General features: G+C 33.7%; 1 protein-coding gene across 5 annotated transcripts; it reads right to left on the bottom strand.

Moving 5' to 3' along the window:
* Positions 1-2,455: 2,455 nt before the first annotated feature.
* Positions 2,456-17,422, bottom strand: LOC133189716 (uncharacterized). 5 transcript variants are annotated; one of them, XM_061325120.1, is made up of 8 exons: positions 17,319-17,383; positions 15,413-15,527; positions 11,207-11,389; positions 7,679-7,813; positions 7,371-7,394; positions 6,590-6,741; positions 4,442-4,470; positions 2,707-2,764 (listed from the first exon to the last, which is right to left on the bottom strand). In XM_061325120.1, exons 2-7 carry the CDS (start codon positions 15,521-15,523, stop codon positions 4,464-4,466), a joined length of 612 nt encoding a protein of 203 aa, XP_061181104.1. In that variant the 5' UTR covers positions 15,524-15,527; positions 17,319-17,383; the 3' UTR covers positions 2,707-2,764; positions 4,442-4,463. The 5 variants fall into 5 exon arrangements, with proteins under 5 accessions (XP_061181100.1, XP_061181099.1, XP_061181102.1 ...); XM_061325116.1 differs by lacking the exon at positions 4,442-4,470 and having other exon boundaries at positions 2,456-2,764; positions 17,375-17,422; XM_061325115.1 differs by lacking the exon at positions 4,442-4,470 and having other exon boundaries at positions 2,456-2,764; positions 17,319-17,381.
* Positions 17,423-17,971: the final 549 nt, after the last annotated feature.

Genomic DNA, 17,971 nt, shown 5'->3' with positions numbered 1-17,971 from the left:
CATGTCTTAATGAAATAAGATTAAAACGGTAGGAGGAATAGCCTTTTAAAATTTCCAAAACTGTAGAAGGAGTAGTATTTTGAAAGAATTTCAAGAAATGTCTGTTTTTAGTAACCATAGCAACATTGTTAGAAGAAGTTAAAAACCAACAAATAGAATTACATGTATCTTAGTATAGTCTACTTGTGTACCAAGTCTTATTGAAATCAGACCAAACTTTGAAGAGTAGCATTCTGAAAAAGGAGATGGGTGAACAAGGCATGCAGAATGCCTATAGCTTCAGATATTTATATATAAATCATAATCAATTTGTGAATTTAGTATTTAGAGTAAAGCTCTCATTATTGAAATTTATGAAATTATGATAAACAGAACTTTTCTGAGAAAAATTTTCTCAGCAAATTGTTCTGTTATTAAAAAAATGTCACAGTGGTATTTGTGGGGCTCGAACCCTAGCAGTAAAAATCCTAAGTATCATTTTCCTTTGAGACTATTAATGCGCTAACCACTAACCACACATCTCTTGATGAATTGTGGCATTTAAATCATGTTTGTGTTATGATCCTTGACTTAATGGACTTCCAAGTATTTCTCGAAAAGATGCAAATGTTGTGTCATAAAATGTTTTTTTAAGGTATAATGGGTCTTTGCTCCATGTTTTTGTTGGCCAAAAAATGTGTATTTTTTTGCAAACTTTGAGGATAAACTTAAAAAAAATATGGAGCAAAGACCCACTCATATTGAAAAATTGTCTTTAAGTATGAGAAAATGATCCTTTTTGCCCTCTCTAGTGTGTGTATGCCATTTCATAGGCAAATAATTTCAATCTTAGCAAGATTTTTGCAAATTGTGGAGATTTTACATAGCGTATACTTTAATTTTAGATGAAATATCAAAGAAAATTTTGTTACAGTTGAGATTTAATTTTTCACCTTCATGTTTGTTGCACTACAGGCATTGCGCTCACCTTGTTCGCCCATCTTCTTTAGACAGATGGACACCTTATCTATAGACGACTTTCACATTCTTATGAGTTATCTCCCTTTGTTGGCATACCTATCATTTTTCTCACTATACATCCTTTGCAAGTTACCTGTAAATATTTTAATCCTTCATACATTTTTAGACAATTTTGTACTGTTGCTGTATTGCCATAGTATGGGCATCAAAAACATAATGACCATATATACAGATTTAATTTGCACTACCCCAAAGTTTGTTTTATTATAAAGAGAAAATGATGGGTTATGCTGGTTGACCCCGAAAAGGAAAATAACTATTGTAAATGTGAAAGTTGTCTTTCAGTGCATAAGCTCTTCTGACCAGTAGAATTAAAAGATCTAAATTCACACTGTATATCAAAGCTCAGGTAATTTACATGTAGATAGTTTTGAGATGTTAACTTCTATAAAAGAACAGTATTTTATATTTGAGGGGCATCAGATGGTCTTTACTTGACACAAAGACTGCTCGTTACCAAGACATCTACCTGTTTGTATAAAAGTTCACATGGCAAGTCTACTTATAACTCGTTTCACTTTCACTACAGGTGAGATATGTAAAATACGAGTTTGGCCTTGAAATGGAAAGTCGTAAGTAGAATACCACGATGCATTTAACAATGTATGTTTTACCAGTGACTGAGTGAGGGTAGTACTCTGACCTGTTGTGTTACGGTCATTTCCAGTAGACATAGCTCTAGAAAAATAGCTTTTGTAATTTACTTCTCTTTTTAATCATTTAGATTATAACCAGTAACAGTAACAAAATAATACAAACTGCAAAATTAATCTGCTTTTATTGACTCATTCTTTTAAAAAAAAATTCAACAAATTTACATTTTTAAATGATGCCTGTTTTTGCATACATGAAAAAATTATTAAAATATTGAAAATAGCAAGTATGTTGAAATATACCATCATTGGTAATTTTTTCTTTGTTTTCATAGTACATGTAGTATTGGATACATTAACATTCTTGAGCATCTCAAAATGTGATATGCACTTAAAAAAACAACATTTAAAAAGTGAAATGCATGTATGTCATATACACTGTAGATTCTATAAGGTACATTGCATATACATGTATTTACTTCTGCATCATACATGCTAATTATCCCCCTTTGTATTTAAAATTGCATGATTTAATATATTGTGCTTCGATCCAATTGCAACTTTTACAAATGACATGGTCATCCCAAAAACATCTGTAACACCTTTGATTTGATTTTCTGTACTGGAACTCATTCAACATAAGGACTAACTTAATCAAATGCATCATTCTCCTCGAACAAATCAAGTCTTTGGAACATGCAAGAAAAGCATAAACCATGTATGTACTGGAAAATTACCCATTCAATTACAAATACACAGACAATGCATACCCAATAACCAAAAAAAAAACAAAAGACATATGATTCATAAATATGAACAACAAAAAATTGCTAAATGTAGCAATAAAAAAATAATTTTTACATCCAGGAAAAAAACATACATGTATTATAAACAGGTGCAAGCCAGTCATAAAACTGTTTAATATAAAACTATAAAACTCCACAAAATTATTTACAAAATCTAAAATTGTAATAAGCTGAAAAGTATATGAAAACAACAGATCTATTTGAATTGAAATATTTTGGACTTGGGTGGGAGATTCTGTATGGAGATTCTAATAATAGTCAGAGATATATGGGCGGAGATCTTGATTGTCCCAGTGAGGTCGGCAGTAACTCTTCACAGTGTGCGAGTTGTGTTCAATAGGTGCACTGAAAAAGTTTTAAAAACTTTAAAATTAAAATTGTACCTTACACAGAACTAAATGTTAACAATTTATTAGTACTTGCAGCATTCTGTTTAATAATCTGATATATCTGATATATATATATATATATATATATATATATATATATATATATATATATATATATATATATATATATATATATATTATATATATATATATATATATATAAAATAAAAAATTTCCTTCTTAATGAAGAACTTTCTATTCAAATAGCATCATGCAGTTCACCTCAATCTCACACTCACAATGAACAGGCAGAATATTATGTTAAATTTAATAGAGATCACTTATGTTATCCATAAGTTTATATCTCTGTGACATTTAGGACTTGAAATTGTTTATTTTAATACATTTAAATACAATAGAATAGTGATACATGTACTCTCACATATTTATCTTCAGCAATGATTTGTCCTAATTTTTTTCCATTTATGTTGCACTGAATTTGCTTGAATTTTATTATTTTCATCTTCTGTTGGAAAAATGTCATAATTACAAGAAAATTTCAATGTCAGCACCTGGATCAGGGTATAAATGTACAACTTATATGATCTTGTTGTCACTCTGAAATATTGTAGACTTGATTTAAGGTATATAGTTACATGTACTCACAAATAAAATTTTGGTGTAAATCTATATGCCTGACTTATAAGCAAGTCCTAGAAACATCACTATTCTTGTGGACAATGCAATGTAGTACATGTATTATCTTAACAATGCCAAAAGTCAATGTTATCAATGACAAAAGTCTGGATAAATTTTTAAGAAAGAAATTTCTGTTGAGTAACCATGGCAACATCATTGTCAAAATCAAAAGCAGATAAAAAGAATTATCACTATCTTGGGAATAGCAGTACATGTACCAAGTTTTATTGAAATCTGAACAAACTTGATGATGAGAAGGGTTTTTACAAATTCTTTTACAAACAGATAAACCACTTACATTCTACCATCCATAAAGCTCTTTTTGGTCCCTGATCAGTAGAGCTAATAATTTATCACAAATTTAAAATGTTACATTTAATTAAACTGTTAATTGTTAAAATCTGTGCAAACAAGGACATTATCAGTCCATACTGTGAAACAAATACATGTAAAATGCATCTTTTAGCACAAAGATAATGCAATGTCAATATCTGTATACATGTATGATATAATCTCAGTTGTAATGAATTGTGGCTTTATATGATCAGAAATACCAAGTGCTGGCTTTCAAATAATTAGTGTAAACTCATCTTGATGCAGCAAATCTGGTTAAATATGAAATGGTAAAATGAGGAAAATCTAAATACAAGCATTGAAAACAGAAAACAAGATGTGTATTTTTCTTACATGCTTACATAACATGTATTTGTAATGATCTTGATTTATAAATTACTTTTAGAATACAGATTTAATCAAAGGAAGCAGATATTTATTATGTAGTTCAAATAGAACTTAGTTGGGTGCAGAAAAACAAAACAGACAACCTGACTGGTAAGTGCCTTATTAGCTTTGACTAACTTAGCATAACATGAACAAGATGAATTTGAAAAGTTCATGAGTGGTCTATAGTATAACTGATGTTACAGTGAGATTAAGTAAGATACACCAAAACCTACAGGATTGATTAGCATTACTGAGTTGTACAATAACTTGCCTATATATGGCTGCTGTACAGGTTAACATCTGTAACAGCAATGGAGAAAAGTTTCAGTTCATGCCACAGCTACTTCTTAAGATCCATAAAATACACATATATTTCATCATCTTAGTAAGAATTAATTAGAACATGTGTATCTACATATTCAAAATTTTACTTTTACATTCACATTACTTGTGATTTTAAAAATATCATCTATTATGCATAATAATTGAAAGTTGTAATTTATTTCCTGTAAGCAATTTAACTTCAAACTATAGTTGTCCTATTAGGACCAATAACCCCATGGTACACAGGGTTTGACACTAAGGCACGTCCGACCGACCCAGTCTAGTAAATGAGTGGTCCGGTCGTGTAAAATGTTCGTGAACTAGACCGACTGGTCGTGTGTATGAAATAAATGATAAACCTCATTTCAGTCTTTCAAATAAATATTCAAAAGTTTTTTTTTTTTTTTTTTTTTTTTTTTTTTTTAAATTCTTATTTGTCTGATAGTAAATATTACCCATCGCTTTGTAATAGAAAGCTTCCCCTCATGACAAAATCGCTATTTTTAGCCTGGTGTAATAGACAGGTTGTGATGGGAACTAGCTTCGTTCATTACTTAAAATTAGTATGAAGTTATTGAATAATATATTCTTTAATTCCCGATGTATTTATATTTAGGGTAATTAATTTTATACTAAGTTCATTGATTGTTCCTTAATTAAGGCTTATAATATTTGTGTGTCACGCTGAACCTCGACAATGGCTAGCGACCTATGGAAGAGTCTGTCAAAATATATCTTAACAGGTGCGAGAGACGGTATCTTTATTGAAGTATGGTTTGAAACTTTTTTCCATTATAATTAGCAGCTTATAAAAAGTGAATTTTCAAGTTTGGTCAGGGCTAGTGATTTTATGGTCAGGGCTAGTAAAAATTATTGGAAGTAGGCCGACTGGTCTAGTACTCATAAAAGTTAATGTCAAACCCTGGTACATTTCAAATACACCATAGATAAAAGCTTTCATAAAATCACCAAATCAAAGCTGGCACTGTGATCAGCGGGGGGATGAACTAATTAATCTTTTGTAGTGTAGAATTTTGGTCAGATGCAACATCATGTTCATGTATGACAAAGATTTCAAAAATGCAGGTTTGGTTTGAATATCACATGTATTATAGTAAGATAAAAATAAGCTTAATCACTGTTCTTAAAGCATACAATGTCAGATACAGGATCTAAATCCTGCGTTAAACAGAAATTTCACACTGTACATACTGTAGCTTATACATGTACAGGCCAAAATGTGGTACTTAACTAGTCACCCAGCTATAAAATATAGGTCTGACAAATTATTCCATGCTTTCATCAGACCAAGCATCAACAGATGCACTGTATTTTAAGCTTGGTTTGGATGTCACTTGTGTTAAACCTTGAACAGGCCTAAATACTGAACCTAATCAGTGTCACTGGAACATATAATGTTAGTCAGTTGCAGAATATTTAGCATGCATCAGACTGAGTATCCATATCTGTCTAGTTCCGTTTGCACTATCAAGCCAATAAGGCCATAATGAGTATGCATATCTATCTAGTCCTCTTTGCATTATGTAGCCAATAAGGCCATAATGAGTATGCATATCTATCTAGTCCTCTTTGCATTATGTAGCCCATAAGGCCATACTGTTTTATCTGTATCTATCTAGTCCTCTTTGCACAATGTAGCCCATAAGGCCATACTGAGTATCTGTATCTGTCTAGTCCTCTTTGCACTATGTAGTCCATAAGGCCATACTGAGTTTCCAATCTGTCTAGTCCTCTTTGCACAATGTAGCCTATAAGGCTATACAAAGTGTTTATAGATGCATTGTATAGATCTGCAAGCTAGCTTTTGATACTCCTTGAGGAAAGTCAGAGAGTAACTTAAACACTATAAAGCTTAACCCTATGTTTACATTTAGGAAGAGAATGATGGACAGATGGAGAGATTCCAGTTCATATCCCCCCTCCTTACAATACATTGCATGGAGGGGGGAGGGCTTTGATGATCAGAGTACACACAGCATATTCAACTTAAGGGTATTTACCCAAAATAAAATACAACACATATGAAGTAATTTACTTAAAAAAAATCAATCAATACTTTGTATCAATTTCTCACCCAAATGAATTGTTTCCCCTGTTAAGCTGGTATTGCTCTGGGTTAGGCACATAATCGGAGTCCATAGCTGTGTACGACAATTCCTCACTCCTACAGATGTCTATCTGGGTGGTAGAGTAGGTCTCATCATTCAAATCCATTATCATTTCTCCCTATAAAACAATCACAAGGCATCATTTAATTTCATTTTTTTTCCAAATCTACAAAGATCTTGATTTAAAAGGAAGTAAATACCATAGTGAAGAGGGGAAAATGATGGTATACCACAGATCTTGTTCATAATTTGTGGGCACAACCTGGCACATATGCACATGTGTATATCAATTACATAGTTGATACATGTTCTTGTCTTTTTATCCATTAATTATTATTGTCTTTATCTCTCTTTTTCTCTCTGGTATTTCTTCTACTTTTTAAAAAATTTATTGATACAATTATAATTCCCAAAACTTTGCATATTGTAATCACTTTTTCTTGCTGCAACACCCATGTAATTAGAGAGAAAAAGAGAACAGGAAAAATGATAATGTGCATTTTAGAAAGATCATACACACAAGAAAGCAGGAACACCACTAATATCATTTACAGAGTCCGACACAGCAATAAGCAAAAAACAAATTCACATCAATTTTTTTTATTACTTTCCTGCAACTGAACTACACAGAAATAAGTTCCTTGTTGCTCTAGATTGATTATTTTGTGCAATATGTTGAAATCGGTGAAAACATAAGTGAAAAGTTCTGCAAAATTTAATAACACACCGCTCTTTTCTAACACTTACCATGTCAAAAGGATGAACAATCTGCTGATTTAAATTGCAATGTGAATAAATATTAATATTTTACGTTCTCCATATGAATCATAAAACTTCATATGTATGCAACTGGGCTACTTAATACTGCCAGAGTTAAGTGTATAAAGTTTGCAATTCTTATTTTTCTTAATTAAATACACTAGTACTTGGACATCTAACTACAAAGTGAAGAATATTGGAGTGTCTTAGTTCCATAAATTTATCAAAAGTTTACATATCTTAAAGAAAGTAATACCTGCAGTAATGGTAATATTATTGTCTGAAAAATGTTTTACCTGAGGTTGAGTGTGACTCTGGTTATGTGATATTACAGTACAGGTAAGTTTGGACTGCTGGACAAATACTGTGGCCAGCTGATTAGCACCATACCCCTGGGGAGGAGCCCCCATAGGGATAAAGCTCTGTCTCATCTAAAACATAGGTAATCAAAGATTACGAAGCTCACCTCGACGAATGTTATCTATAAGTAAGGCAAATTTCACATAATTTTTTTTTCTAGTTAGGGTACATCCCAAGATCAATATCCATGCAAGTTTGGTTTAAGTAGGACTTATAGTTACTTGGAAATAGACCTGCTCAAAGAACTTTTAAGCTGTTAAGTAATCAAGAAAATTGTGGTGAGTTCCAACATCCAAAGCAAGTCTGGAAGTTTTCATCCTTAGATGCACCATCTATGCAAGTTAAATCATAAAAGGCCATAATACGAGGGGCATTTCAAAAGTTCTGGCAACTGGTGTATAAAATTTTAACTACGTTACGGATTAAATTGACTCTGATACCACTGTAAAGCATAGGCAAATATGCATTAGTAGTGATGTCATTTTACATTCAAAATGACGTATAGGTCTGCTAAAATGACGTCATAATTAGGTATACTCTGTATACTGGGCGTAAAAATGACTGATAAGGAGAACAATTTTTTTGTTGAGCAAAGAGCATATTTCAAAATTCGCTCATTGCTTGGCTTTACGGCAACAGAAATAAAAGCCGATTTAGATGTAGTATATAGAGAGCATGCTCTTTCATATCGAGCAATAGCAAGATTGGTAGTTCAATTTAAAGAGGGTAGAAAATCAATTGAAGATGACCCCTGTTCGGGGCGTCCAGTTTGTGCATATGGCGAAAAAGAAATCGTCGCTGTTCAAAATACTATAGCTGATGATGCTAGATATACAGTTGAGGAAATAGCAGACTTAACTAACATTAATTCGTCAGCAGTTTTTCGTATTCTAAAGGAAAACTTAAAGCTTAGGAAAGTCTGTGCTAGATGGGTGCCGCATCTTCTCTCGGAAGAGCAAAAGTGCATCCGGGTAGAAATGGCTTCACAGTTACTAACAATTTATGAAGATTGTGACCAAAGGCGAATAAATGAGATTGTAACTGGTGATGAAACATGGATATATTTTTTTGAACCGGAAACTAAGCTCAATAATAAAGTTTGGATCGGTGAAAATGATACAAGGCCTCATATTGCAGAAACCGGTCTGTCCGGAGAGTAATGTACGCCTTATTTTTTGATTCTAAAGGCCCTGTTGCTCAAGTTCCGGTTCCAGAACACAGCAGTGTTACTGGTCAATTTTATGCAGAGAATGTCTTGTCTCAGGCTGTAGAGCACTATAAAACGACCCGACCAACAACCAGCACTAGAGGAATAAAGCTCCTCCATGACAACGCACCAGCCCATAGATCAGAGGTAGTAACCAAATATTTAAAGGAAAATGGTATTGCCGTTTTACCACATCCACCCTACAGTCCTGACCTAGCTCCATGCGATTTTTGGTTGAATGCCGTTATCAAAGAAGCCCTCCGAGGACGGCAATTTGAAAGTCATCATGCAGTCGGAAGTGCCGTATTCCAGTGTATGAAGCGTATACCGAAAGAGGACTATAGGGCAGCATTTTCCACGTGGATTTCAAGACTGAAAAAGAGTGTCCAGGTCAACAGAGACTATTTTGAGGGATTGATATAATTTAATTTATGATAATGACGCTCATTAATTTACAGCACACCAGTTGCCAGAACTTTTGAAATGCCCCTCGTATTATAAAGCTTCTCTAAAAAATACCCTGGTCACTCATCTGGAAAATGTAGGTCAGATTCAGAATCCAAAGCAAGTCTGGAAGTGTCCATCCCTAGATACATCATCCATGCTAATTTGGTTAAAATATAGCAAAAATTCGCTCAAGTGAAAAATCTAGGTCAGATCCAGCATCCGAGCAGGTTGGTTAGTGTCCATCCCTAGATGCATCATCTATGAAAGTTTGGTCCAGGTAGGGTTTATAGTTACTTGGGAACAGGACTGCTCCAAAATCTAAACCTGGTCTTACATGTGGAAAATCTAGCTCAGATCCAGCATCCAAAGCAAGTGTGGTAATGTCCATCCCTGGATGCATCATCCATGCAAGTTTGGTCAAGGTAGTGCTTAAGGACAAAAAAAATAATAGTCTTGTTTCCTGCTACCCGACCTACCCTATTTTTTTGCACCTGACCCTTAAGTTTTTTTTTAAGTTTTGGAAGAAAATAAAATCGGGAATTTCTGGAATTTCATGGATCTGTCACTGTAATCGGTTTCTGTGTTAACACAAAACAAGCATTTCATGAAATTCTTGTTTTAAATATGGAATTTCATAAAATACCACTTGAGTTGTGCATAAAAAGACATGAAAGTTTTATTTTAAAAGACAATATTGACCTGTGACATGTTTAATTTGATCTTTTATTAGTTCATATCCTAAAAAATGCCGTCGGAAAAAAATAAAATAAAAATATAAAATAAAATAATTTTCCTACCTACCTACCCTATTTTTTTCAGGCTGGTAGCAGGAAACGAGACTATTATTTTTTTTGGCCTAATGTTACTTGGGAATGGACCTGCTCTAAAAAACTTTAACCTAGTCAATCATCTAGAAAATCTAGGTCAAATCCAGCATCCGAAGCAAGTGTGGTAGTGTCCATCCCTAGATGCATCATGCATGCAAGTTTGGTCCAGGTAGGGCTAATCATTACTTGGGAATGGCCCTGCTCCAAAAATTTTAACCTGGTCACTCATCTGGAAAATCTAGGTCAGATCCAGCATCCGAAGCAAGCGTGGTAGTGTCCATCCCTAGACGCATCATGCATGCAAGTTTGGTCCAGGTAGGACTTATAGTTACTTGGGAATGGACCTGCTCCAAAAACATTAACCTGGTCATTCATCTGGAAAATCTGGGTCAAATCCAGCATCCGAAGCATGAGTGGTAGGGTCCATCCCTAGACGCATCATCCATGCAAGTTTGGTCCAGGTAGGGCTTATAGTTACTTGGGAATGGGACTTGCTCCTAAAACTTTAACCGGGACGCTGACGCTTATGCCGACACCGATGCCAGGGGTATAGCATAAGCTCATCTCGACTTCGTCGAGGTGAGCTAAAAAGAAAATTAAGCTGCTAACAAATACTGTAAATCACCTTTTTTTACTTGCCTAATTTCGCATAATTATGCAGGTCGTTTGATCATCAAAATTTCATTCTCATGTTTATTTGTTTTATTAAAGATTAATACATGTATACAACAATAACCAAAATCCACAATTTTTTTCTGGCTTATATATACCAAATAATTATCTCGCAAAAAATATAGTGCAAAAATTTGGTGATCTACAACAGTCTCTTTACAACTTTATAAGTGATTTAAGCACATTCAGGAACTTATCAATGAGCAAAAAAAAAAAAAAAAAGAAAAAAAAAAGAAAAAAAAAAATTAAACCTTTGCAAAACACATTTTAATACAACACATTGCAGATTCAGAATGCTAAATTAATTTTACCTCTTGATCACAATGAACTGTATTAAGATTAGGAGTGTTTGAGTTGTTATTGTCCGTGAAGTTGTTGAGATCATAAGATTGTTCATCATTATGGTTGATTTCAAACATATTGTTCATGTCGAGGCTTATATCAGTTGTGTGTGTGATACACTTTCTTTTCACAGAAGCAAGTTGTTCCCCATCCTGTAAACAAACAAGAGGCCCATGGGCCACATCGCTCACCTGAGCACATTGGCTAGGAAAAAGCACAAATCACTTCAGTATTGAAAAGTTTAAGGGGGGGGGGGGGGGGGGGGCTTGGATTTTGAACTACCTGAGGATGCTTCCATATCAATATAACAAATGGCTTTGCTGTTCTTGAGCAGAAGATTTTTAAAGATTTTTTTCCAATATATTCCCTTGTTAAAACGTTGATCCCCCATTTTGGCCCCACCCTAACCCTGGGGGTCATGTTTCGAACAAAGTTAAATCTACACTATCTGAGAATGCTTCCATATCAATATGACTTAACAAGGCTTTGCTGTTCTTGAGAAGAAGATTTTTAAAGATTTTTTCTATATATTCCTATGTAAAACACTGAGCCCCCATTGTGGCCCCACCCTAACCCTGGGGGTCATGATTCAAACAAAGTTAAATCTACACTATCTGAGAATGCTTCCATATCAATATGACTTAAGAAAGCTTTGCTGTTCTTGAGAAGAAGATTTTTCAAGTTTTTTTTTTCTTCTGTATATTCCTATGTAAAACTTTGATTGCCCATTGTGGCCCCACCCTATCCCCAGGGGTCATGATTTGATACAAACTTGAATCTGCACTACCTGAGGATGAATCTACATCAGTATGACTAATTGTGGCTTTGTTGTTCTTGAGAAGAGGATTTCTCAAGATTTTTTTCCTATATATTCCCTTGTTAAAACATTGATTCCCCATTGTGGCCCCACCCTAACCCTGGGGGTCATGATTCGAACAAGTTAAATCTACACTATCTGAGAATGCTTCCATATCAATATGACTTAACAAGGCTTTGCTGTTCTTGAGAAGGAGATTTTCCTGTTGTTGAAAAGATTTTTTCCTATATATTCCTATGTAAAACGTTGACCCCCCATTGTAGCCCCACCCTAACCCTGGGAGTCATGATTCAAACAAAGTTAAATCTACACTATCTGAGAATGCTTCCATATCAATATGACTTAACAAAGCTTTGCTGTTCTTGAGAAGAAGATTTTTCAAGATTTTTTTCTATATATTCCTATGTAAAACTTTGATTCCCCATTGTGGCCCCACCCTACCCCTGGGGGTCATGATTTGAACAAATTTGAATCTGCACTACCTGAGGATGAATCCACATCAATATGACTAATTGTGGCTTTGTTGTTCTTGAGAAGAAGATTTTTCAAGATTTTTTCTATATATTCCTATGTAAAACTTTGATTCCCCATTGTGGCCCCACCCTACCCCCGGGGGTCATGATTTGAACAAATTTGAATCTGCACTACCTGAGGATGATTCCACATCAATATGACTAATTGTGGCTTTGTTGTTCTTGAGAAGAAGATTTTTCAAGATTTTTTTCTATATATTCCTATGTAAAACTTTGATTCCCCATTGTGGCCCCACCCTACCCCCGGGGGTCATGATTTGAACAAATTTGAATCTGCACTACCTGAGGATGATTCCACATCAATATGACTAATTGTGGCTTTGTTGTTCTTGAGAAGAAGATTTTTCAAGATTTTTTTCTATATATTCCTATGTAAAACTTTGATTCCCCATTGTGGCCCCACCCTACCCCTGGGGGTCATGATTTGAACAAACTTGAATCTGCACTACCTGAGGATGATTCCATATCAATATGACTAATTGTGGCTTTGTTGTTCTTGAGAAGAAGATTTTTCAAGATTTTTTTCTATATATTCCTATGCAAAACTTTGATCCCCCATTGTGGCCCCACCCTACCCCTGGGGGTCATGATTTGAACAAACTTGAATCTACACTACCTGAGGATGATTCCAAATCAATATGACTAATCGTGGCTTAGTTGTTCTTGAGAAGAAGATTTTTAAAGATTTATTCCTTTATATTCCTATGTAAAACTTTGACCCCCCATTGTGGCCCCACCCTACCCCAGGGGGTCATGATTTGAACAAACTTGAATCTACACTATGTAATGAAGGTCTCACATAAGTTTCAACTTTTACAGCCCATTGGTTCTTGAGAAGAAGATTTTTAAAAGATACCACCAAATTTTCACAAATTCTTAATTATCTCCCCTTGAAAGAGGGGGTGGCCCTTCATTTGAACAAACTTGAATTCCCTTTAGCCAAGGATGCTTTGTGGCAAGTTTGGTTGAAATTGGCCCAGTGGTTCTGGAGAAGAAGTCGAAAATGTGAAAAGTTTACAGACGGACGGACAGACAGACAGACGGACGACAGACAAAATGCAGGGCTCGACATTAACACTTGTCCGCTTGTTCGGTACCAGTGAAAAAAAATTACGGACAAGTGAATATTGCTGGGCGCTTGTCCGATTGGACAAGTGCTTTTAAATGTAAAGAAGTCTCAAAATAATAAAAATATAAAGACTGTCAAACGTTTACCGGTACTGAAGTTCAAAGACGGAAGTAGTATGTTCCTAATACCGAAGTTAGATTCAAATATGGATCACTATGTAGTTGAGTTCACACTTGATTGGGATCGAAGTTTACTAATTGCATACTACTGCAAAGGCATGGAATTATGAAGTTTGGACTCTGTTTGATGTTGACAGTCCCATTTATATTGTTGTTAGGACAGAAAGTCTAGATAAAATTTTGTGTTATGTGTTTGTTGTATTTATCAATAACATCATGAATCAATCAAGCACATGTAATGGAATTCATTTTAGTTTTCAAGTTAACAGTATTAGATCTTTATTGAAATTTTTTTCGGACAAGTGAAGTTGAAGTTCGGACAAGTAAATATCTTGGTCACTTGTCCGAATGGACAAGTAGGGAAAAAAGTTAATGTCGAGCCCTGAAATGTGATCAGAAAAGCTCACTTGAGCCTTCGGCTCAGGTGAGCTAAAAATTGAAAATTAAGATAAAAATACTCCAACTCTTTTTGATTTGTACTCAAAATTTATAAACCTTTAGTATACATTGATGCCCCTGCTAGTTACATGTTGAAGCAGGAAATATTACCTCTAAAAGGAAGCTGGAAGTAGGTTAGGTAATCCTTGTGTTTTTTTTTTTTTATCTCTCTGTTTGTTTGTTAGTTCATGTGACTAAAATTTGTGAGCATATTTTATGGAACTTTAAGAAAAAAGTGTTTTAAAATGAAGAAGAATCCGTCAAATTTTTAATTGGGATCAATCTTTAATAGGTTTTATTATGATTATAACTTCAGTTAACTTCACATAGGTGTGCTCTTTTTTTTATGGAAGTTTGATGTAGTCTAAACCTCACAAGATTTTGGGTACAATTTCAAGAGTTAACAAATGATGCTACCTCATATAAACTAACAACTTGTCTTTATTTTTTATCAAATTGATCAGTGTCTTTTTTTTAAGTTATCAATTCCTTAAATCAAGCTTCTTTTTACCAACAAAATTCACTGTTTTATGATCTTGCCCTGGAATGTACCTATCATTGTGTCATTGTCCCCAACCCATATGCTTAAAGTGTCTCAAATACAAAAAAATTCTTATGCAACAGTAATTGCAATAGCTATTTGGATTAGACTAAAGATATGGATGCTACAATTATTTTTGCTTCTCTCCTCCCCTTTCAACTTTTCAACAATTTCCAATTTATTTTTGGGAAAAAGTCTGCCTAAAAGCAAGTAATTGTCAAAATTACCAGATATAAATAAGCATCTAGTTCACGTGCAAATGTATTTTTCTTCTGTTTTTCATATTTAAATTAGGTTTCACTGGTATTAAACAATGCAGGCAAATTTTAATGTACTTTAAAGCATCCAAAGGAATTTTTATTCAACAAACTCAACATGCACACATGTACATGAGGTAGGCTGAAATAAGTACTCCTTATGCATACATATAAAAAACACATCATAGCTCTAATGTTTAAATTAAAAGAACGGCCAGACCATATTTATATGAACAGACAGATGGACATGGTAACATTATAACGACATTTTTTTTTCTATTATAATACCTATCTACTTTTTTTCTTTAACAATCTGCCCCATACAACTTTAACATTTTTACCTCTTTATCCATTTCACACTCGGCACTCTGTGAAAAAGCAGAATGCTTTCTTTTAATTCCATGACACAGGGGTTGCCTTTGTGGTGACCAAGAAAAGTCAGATGCTGGCATTTTTCTAAACAAAAAATAAAAGCATAAATAAAATACAAGCAATTTTTTTCAACAGTGCAGGGTCCATAACTTTGTATATTTTTGACACTTTGATTCTTGTTAAAACTATTTTCATGTATGTCAAAATTATGATTTTCATTATTTCAACAAGCTGATTAAGCAAAGATAAATTCCTGAATAATTATTATAGAAAGACCTTAAGAGACCACATATGTATATAGCAATTGAGACTGCTGAAAATTTTGTCTATAATTTATAGTGCCATTTTGGGTGATAAGACGGTCCAAGGTGCTTCATGCGTGACTTGTACATACAGTTTTGTGGAGTTGATAGGAACACATGGTCAACAATATTTCTGAGATATATACAAGGAAATAAATTGAAAAAACAGCAGCTTTTTCTGTGCAATATATATTTTTTTCAATGGGTGGTACTATTATAATAGCTCTCTGGTCGATCTTCCAAAATCTTTTTTCAGATCAGCAAGTTACAGATCTGCAGCTAATATAGTACCCAACAACAAAAAAAACTTGCTGAATAACAGTGACCTTTAAGGCTTTTGTAAAATGAAACCTCTTTGAAAACCTATTCATTGTTGATTTTAATTTTGTCCATGGCATTCCAGAGTTTCCAAAAACCAAATATTTCTAACGGTCATTTTGACTGATGACTTAATGTGTTCAACCAGTCCAAAACAAATTCTACCAGTCCGAATAAATTCTAGTATAATTCAAGATGTAATTCAAAATTGGTTGGAACAGGTCCATTTCACATGAAAGTATAGTATATGCCAACCTAACTGGACCTTGAAAGTGTAAATGATTCTGCGGATTGTAACAACACCAATTGTGAGACATTGCAATAGATCAGATAACAATTAATTAGAGTAAATAATCTAACTGTGACTCAAAACAAGCACAGTTAGAATATGTCCCATATATCAATAGATGCAATGTAGCAAATACAGCAGACCCACTCCGAAAGGAGTTTGAAGAATACAACAGGAGTTGCACTGGAAATAACTACTAAAAAATAACCCATATAAAGACAAAAATTCAGCTCATTTTCTCAATGTTTTTCTCGCTTCGAATACATGTATACATCCATGCTGACAATCAGAATAAACTAGATTATTTGTAGTAGTGTAGATTAGAATTATCAGCCCCTGTTAAAGTTTATATTGCTGCATTGCCAGAAAGTAACTTGCTACGCCTAAAGGCTGTTTGAGATTACGATAAAAAGATAAAACTTTACGGGTACAACAAAAAGTAAAAAAAACAACAACAATGGATTAACGCAGAAATTGATCGGTCATGCGGACTGGTGAAAAAAATTTTCTATTGGTTTTGCTAGTAGGACCGATGGGTTTTTTTTTTTTTTGGAAACTCTGGTATTCCCTTTTGTAAACATAGTTAGTGTCGTTGCCAAATTGCATTTTGAATCACAGGAACTTGGGTCTTGGTTTATAAATATGTACACTGTACCTACTATTCTAAATATGTAAAAAAAAAAACAAAAACAAAACTAAACAAAAAAAAAAATACCTGTGTTTTTAAAGTATTAATTAATAAGTTTATTTTCTGTTTTACCTGAGATCATCATTCAAGGTGATTTTATATCATCTTTATTACTTTGGCTATAAATTAAAATGGACAAAACACATCATTTCGTATTTTTTCGGAATATATACACAAAGTTACGAACCATATCATCTTAAGTTCAGATTCCATGAAAATACATAATTTTTAAGATTGTTTACAGATTGACAGTAAACTTTACTGAATTACTTCTATACCTGTAATAATCAGAACCAAAAGTTCCAAGTTAGGCAGAAACTGAAGAGCTATTTACCAGCACGAGTAAAATATTAGTCAGGAAAGCTTGGCTTATCAATTTCCCCAACAATAATTCCAAAAGTCACCCGCTTTTATTCAAATTTAAGTAAACATTACGTCACCGAGGATCAGGTTCTTTTAGCTCACCTGATGGGGGCCGTAAGAGCACCTGCTTTTCTTTCTTTTTTCGACTGCCGCTTTCCCGCCGGAAGCACCGATGACAAAAAAATCTTCCGGATCAAAACGGATTTAGCTTTGCGATATTTTGTTTGCTGTATTTATGATCCAAAGGTTTTGTTATTTCATTTAAACTTACTATTGCCCGGGATATATATATATATATATATATATATATATATATATATATATATATATATATATATATATATATATATATATATATATATATATAGCCGAGCGGTCTAGCGCGCTGTTCCTGTACTGCTAGGAGACAGATTCCGCAGGTCGAGAGTTCAACCCCGGGCTGGGGCGGAAGTGGGTATCCTTATAAAAGTGAATTTCTTTGTGCTTTCTATATATATATATATATATATATATATATATATATATATATATATATATATATATATATATATATATATATATACTAGCA

Source organism: Saccostrea echinata, unplaced genomic scaffold (assembly GCF_033153115.1).
Source record: "Saccostrea echinata isolate AGI-Se365-2 ecotype Australia unplaced genomic scaffold, CSIRO_AGI_Sech_v1 ptg000019l, whole genome shotgun sequence".
Taxonomy (NCBI): domain Eukaryota; kingdom Metazoa; phylum Mollusca; class Bivalvia; order Ostreida; family Ostreidae; genus Saccostrea; species Saccostrea echinata.
Note: the sequence above shows the minus strand (reverse complement) of the source record. Positions and strands in the feature narration are given on the sequence as shown.

What these genes read in the sequence shown, in the direction of transcription:
- LOC133189716 (XM_061325116.1), bottom strand. Translation starts at nt 15,523, where the DNA reads ATGCCAGCATCTGACTTTTCTTGGTCACCACAAAGGCAACCCCTGTGT. An exon ending in AGTGTGAAATGGATAAAGAG is followed by an intron (nt 11,390 to 15,412) that starts GTAAAAATGTTA and finishes GTTTGTTTACAG; the next exon opens with GATGGGGAACAACTTGCTTC. An exon ending in TTGTTCATCCTTTTGACATG is followed by an intron (nt 6,742 to 7,370) that starts GTAAGTGTTAGA and finishes ATTGTTTTATAG; the next exon opens with GGAGAAATGATAATGGATTT.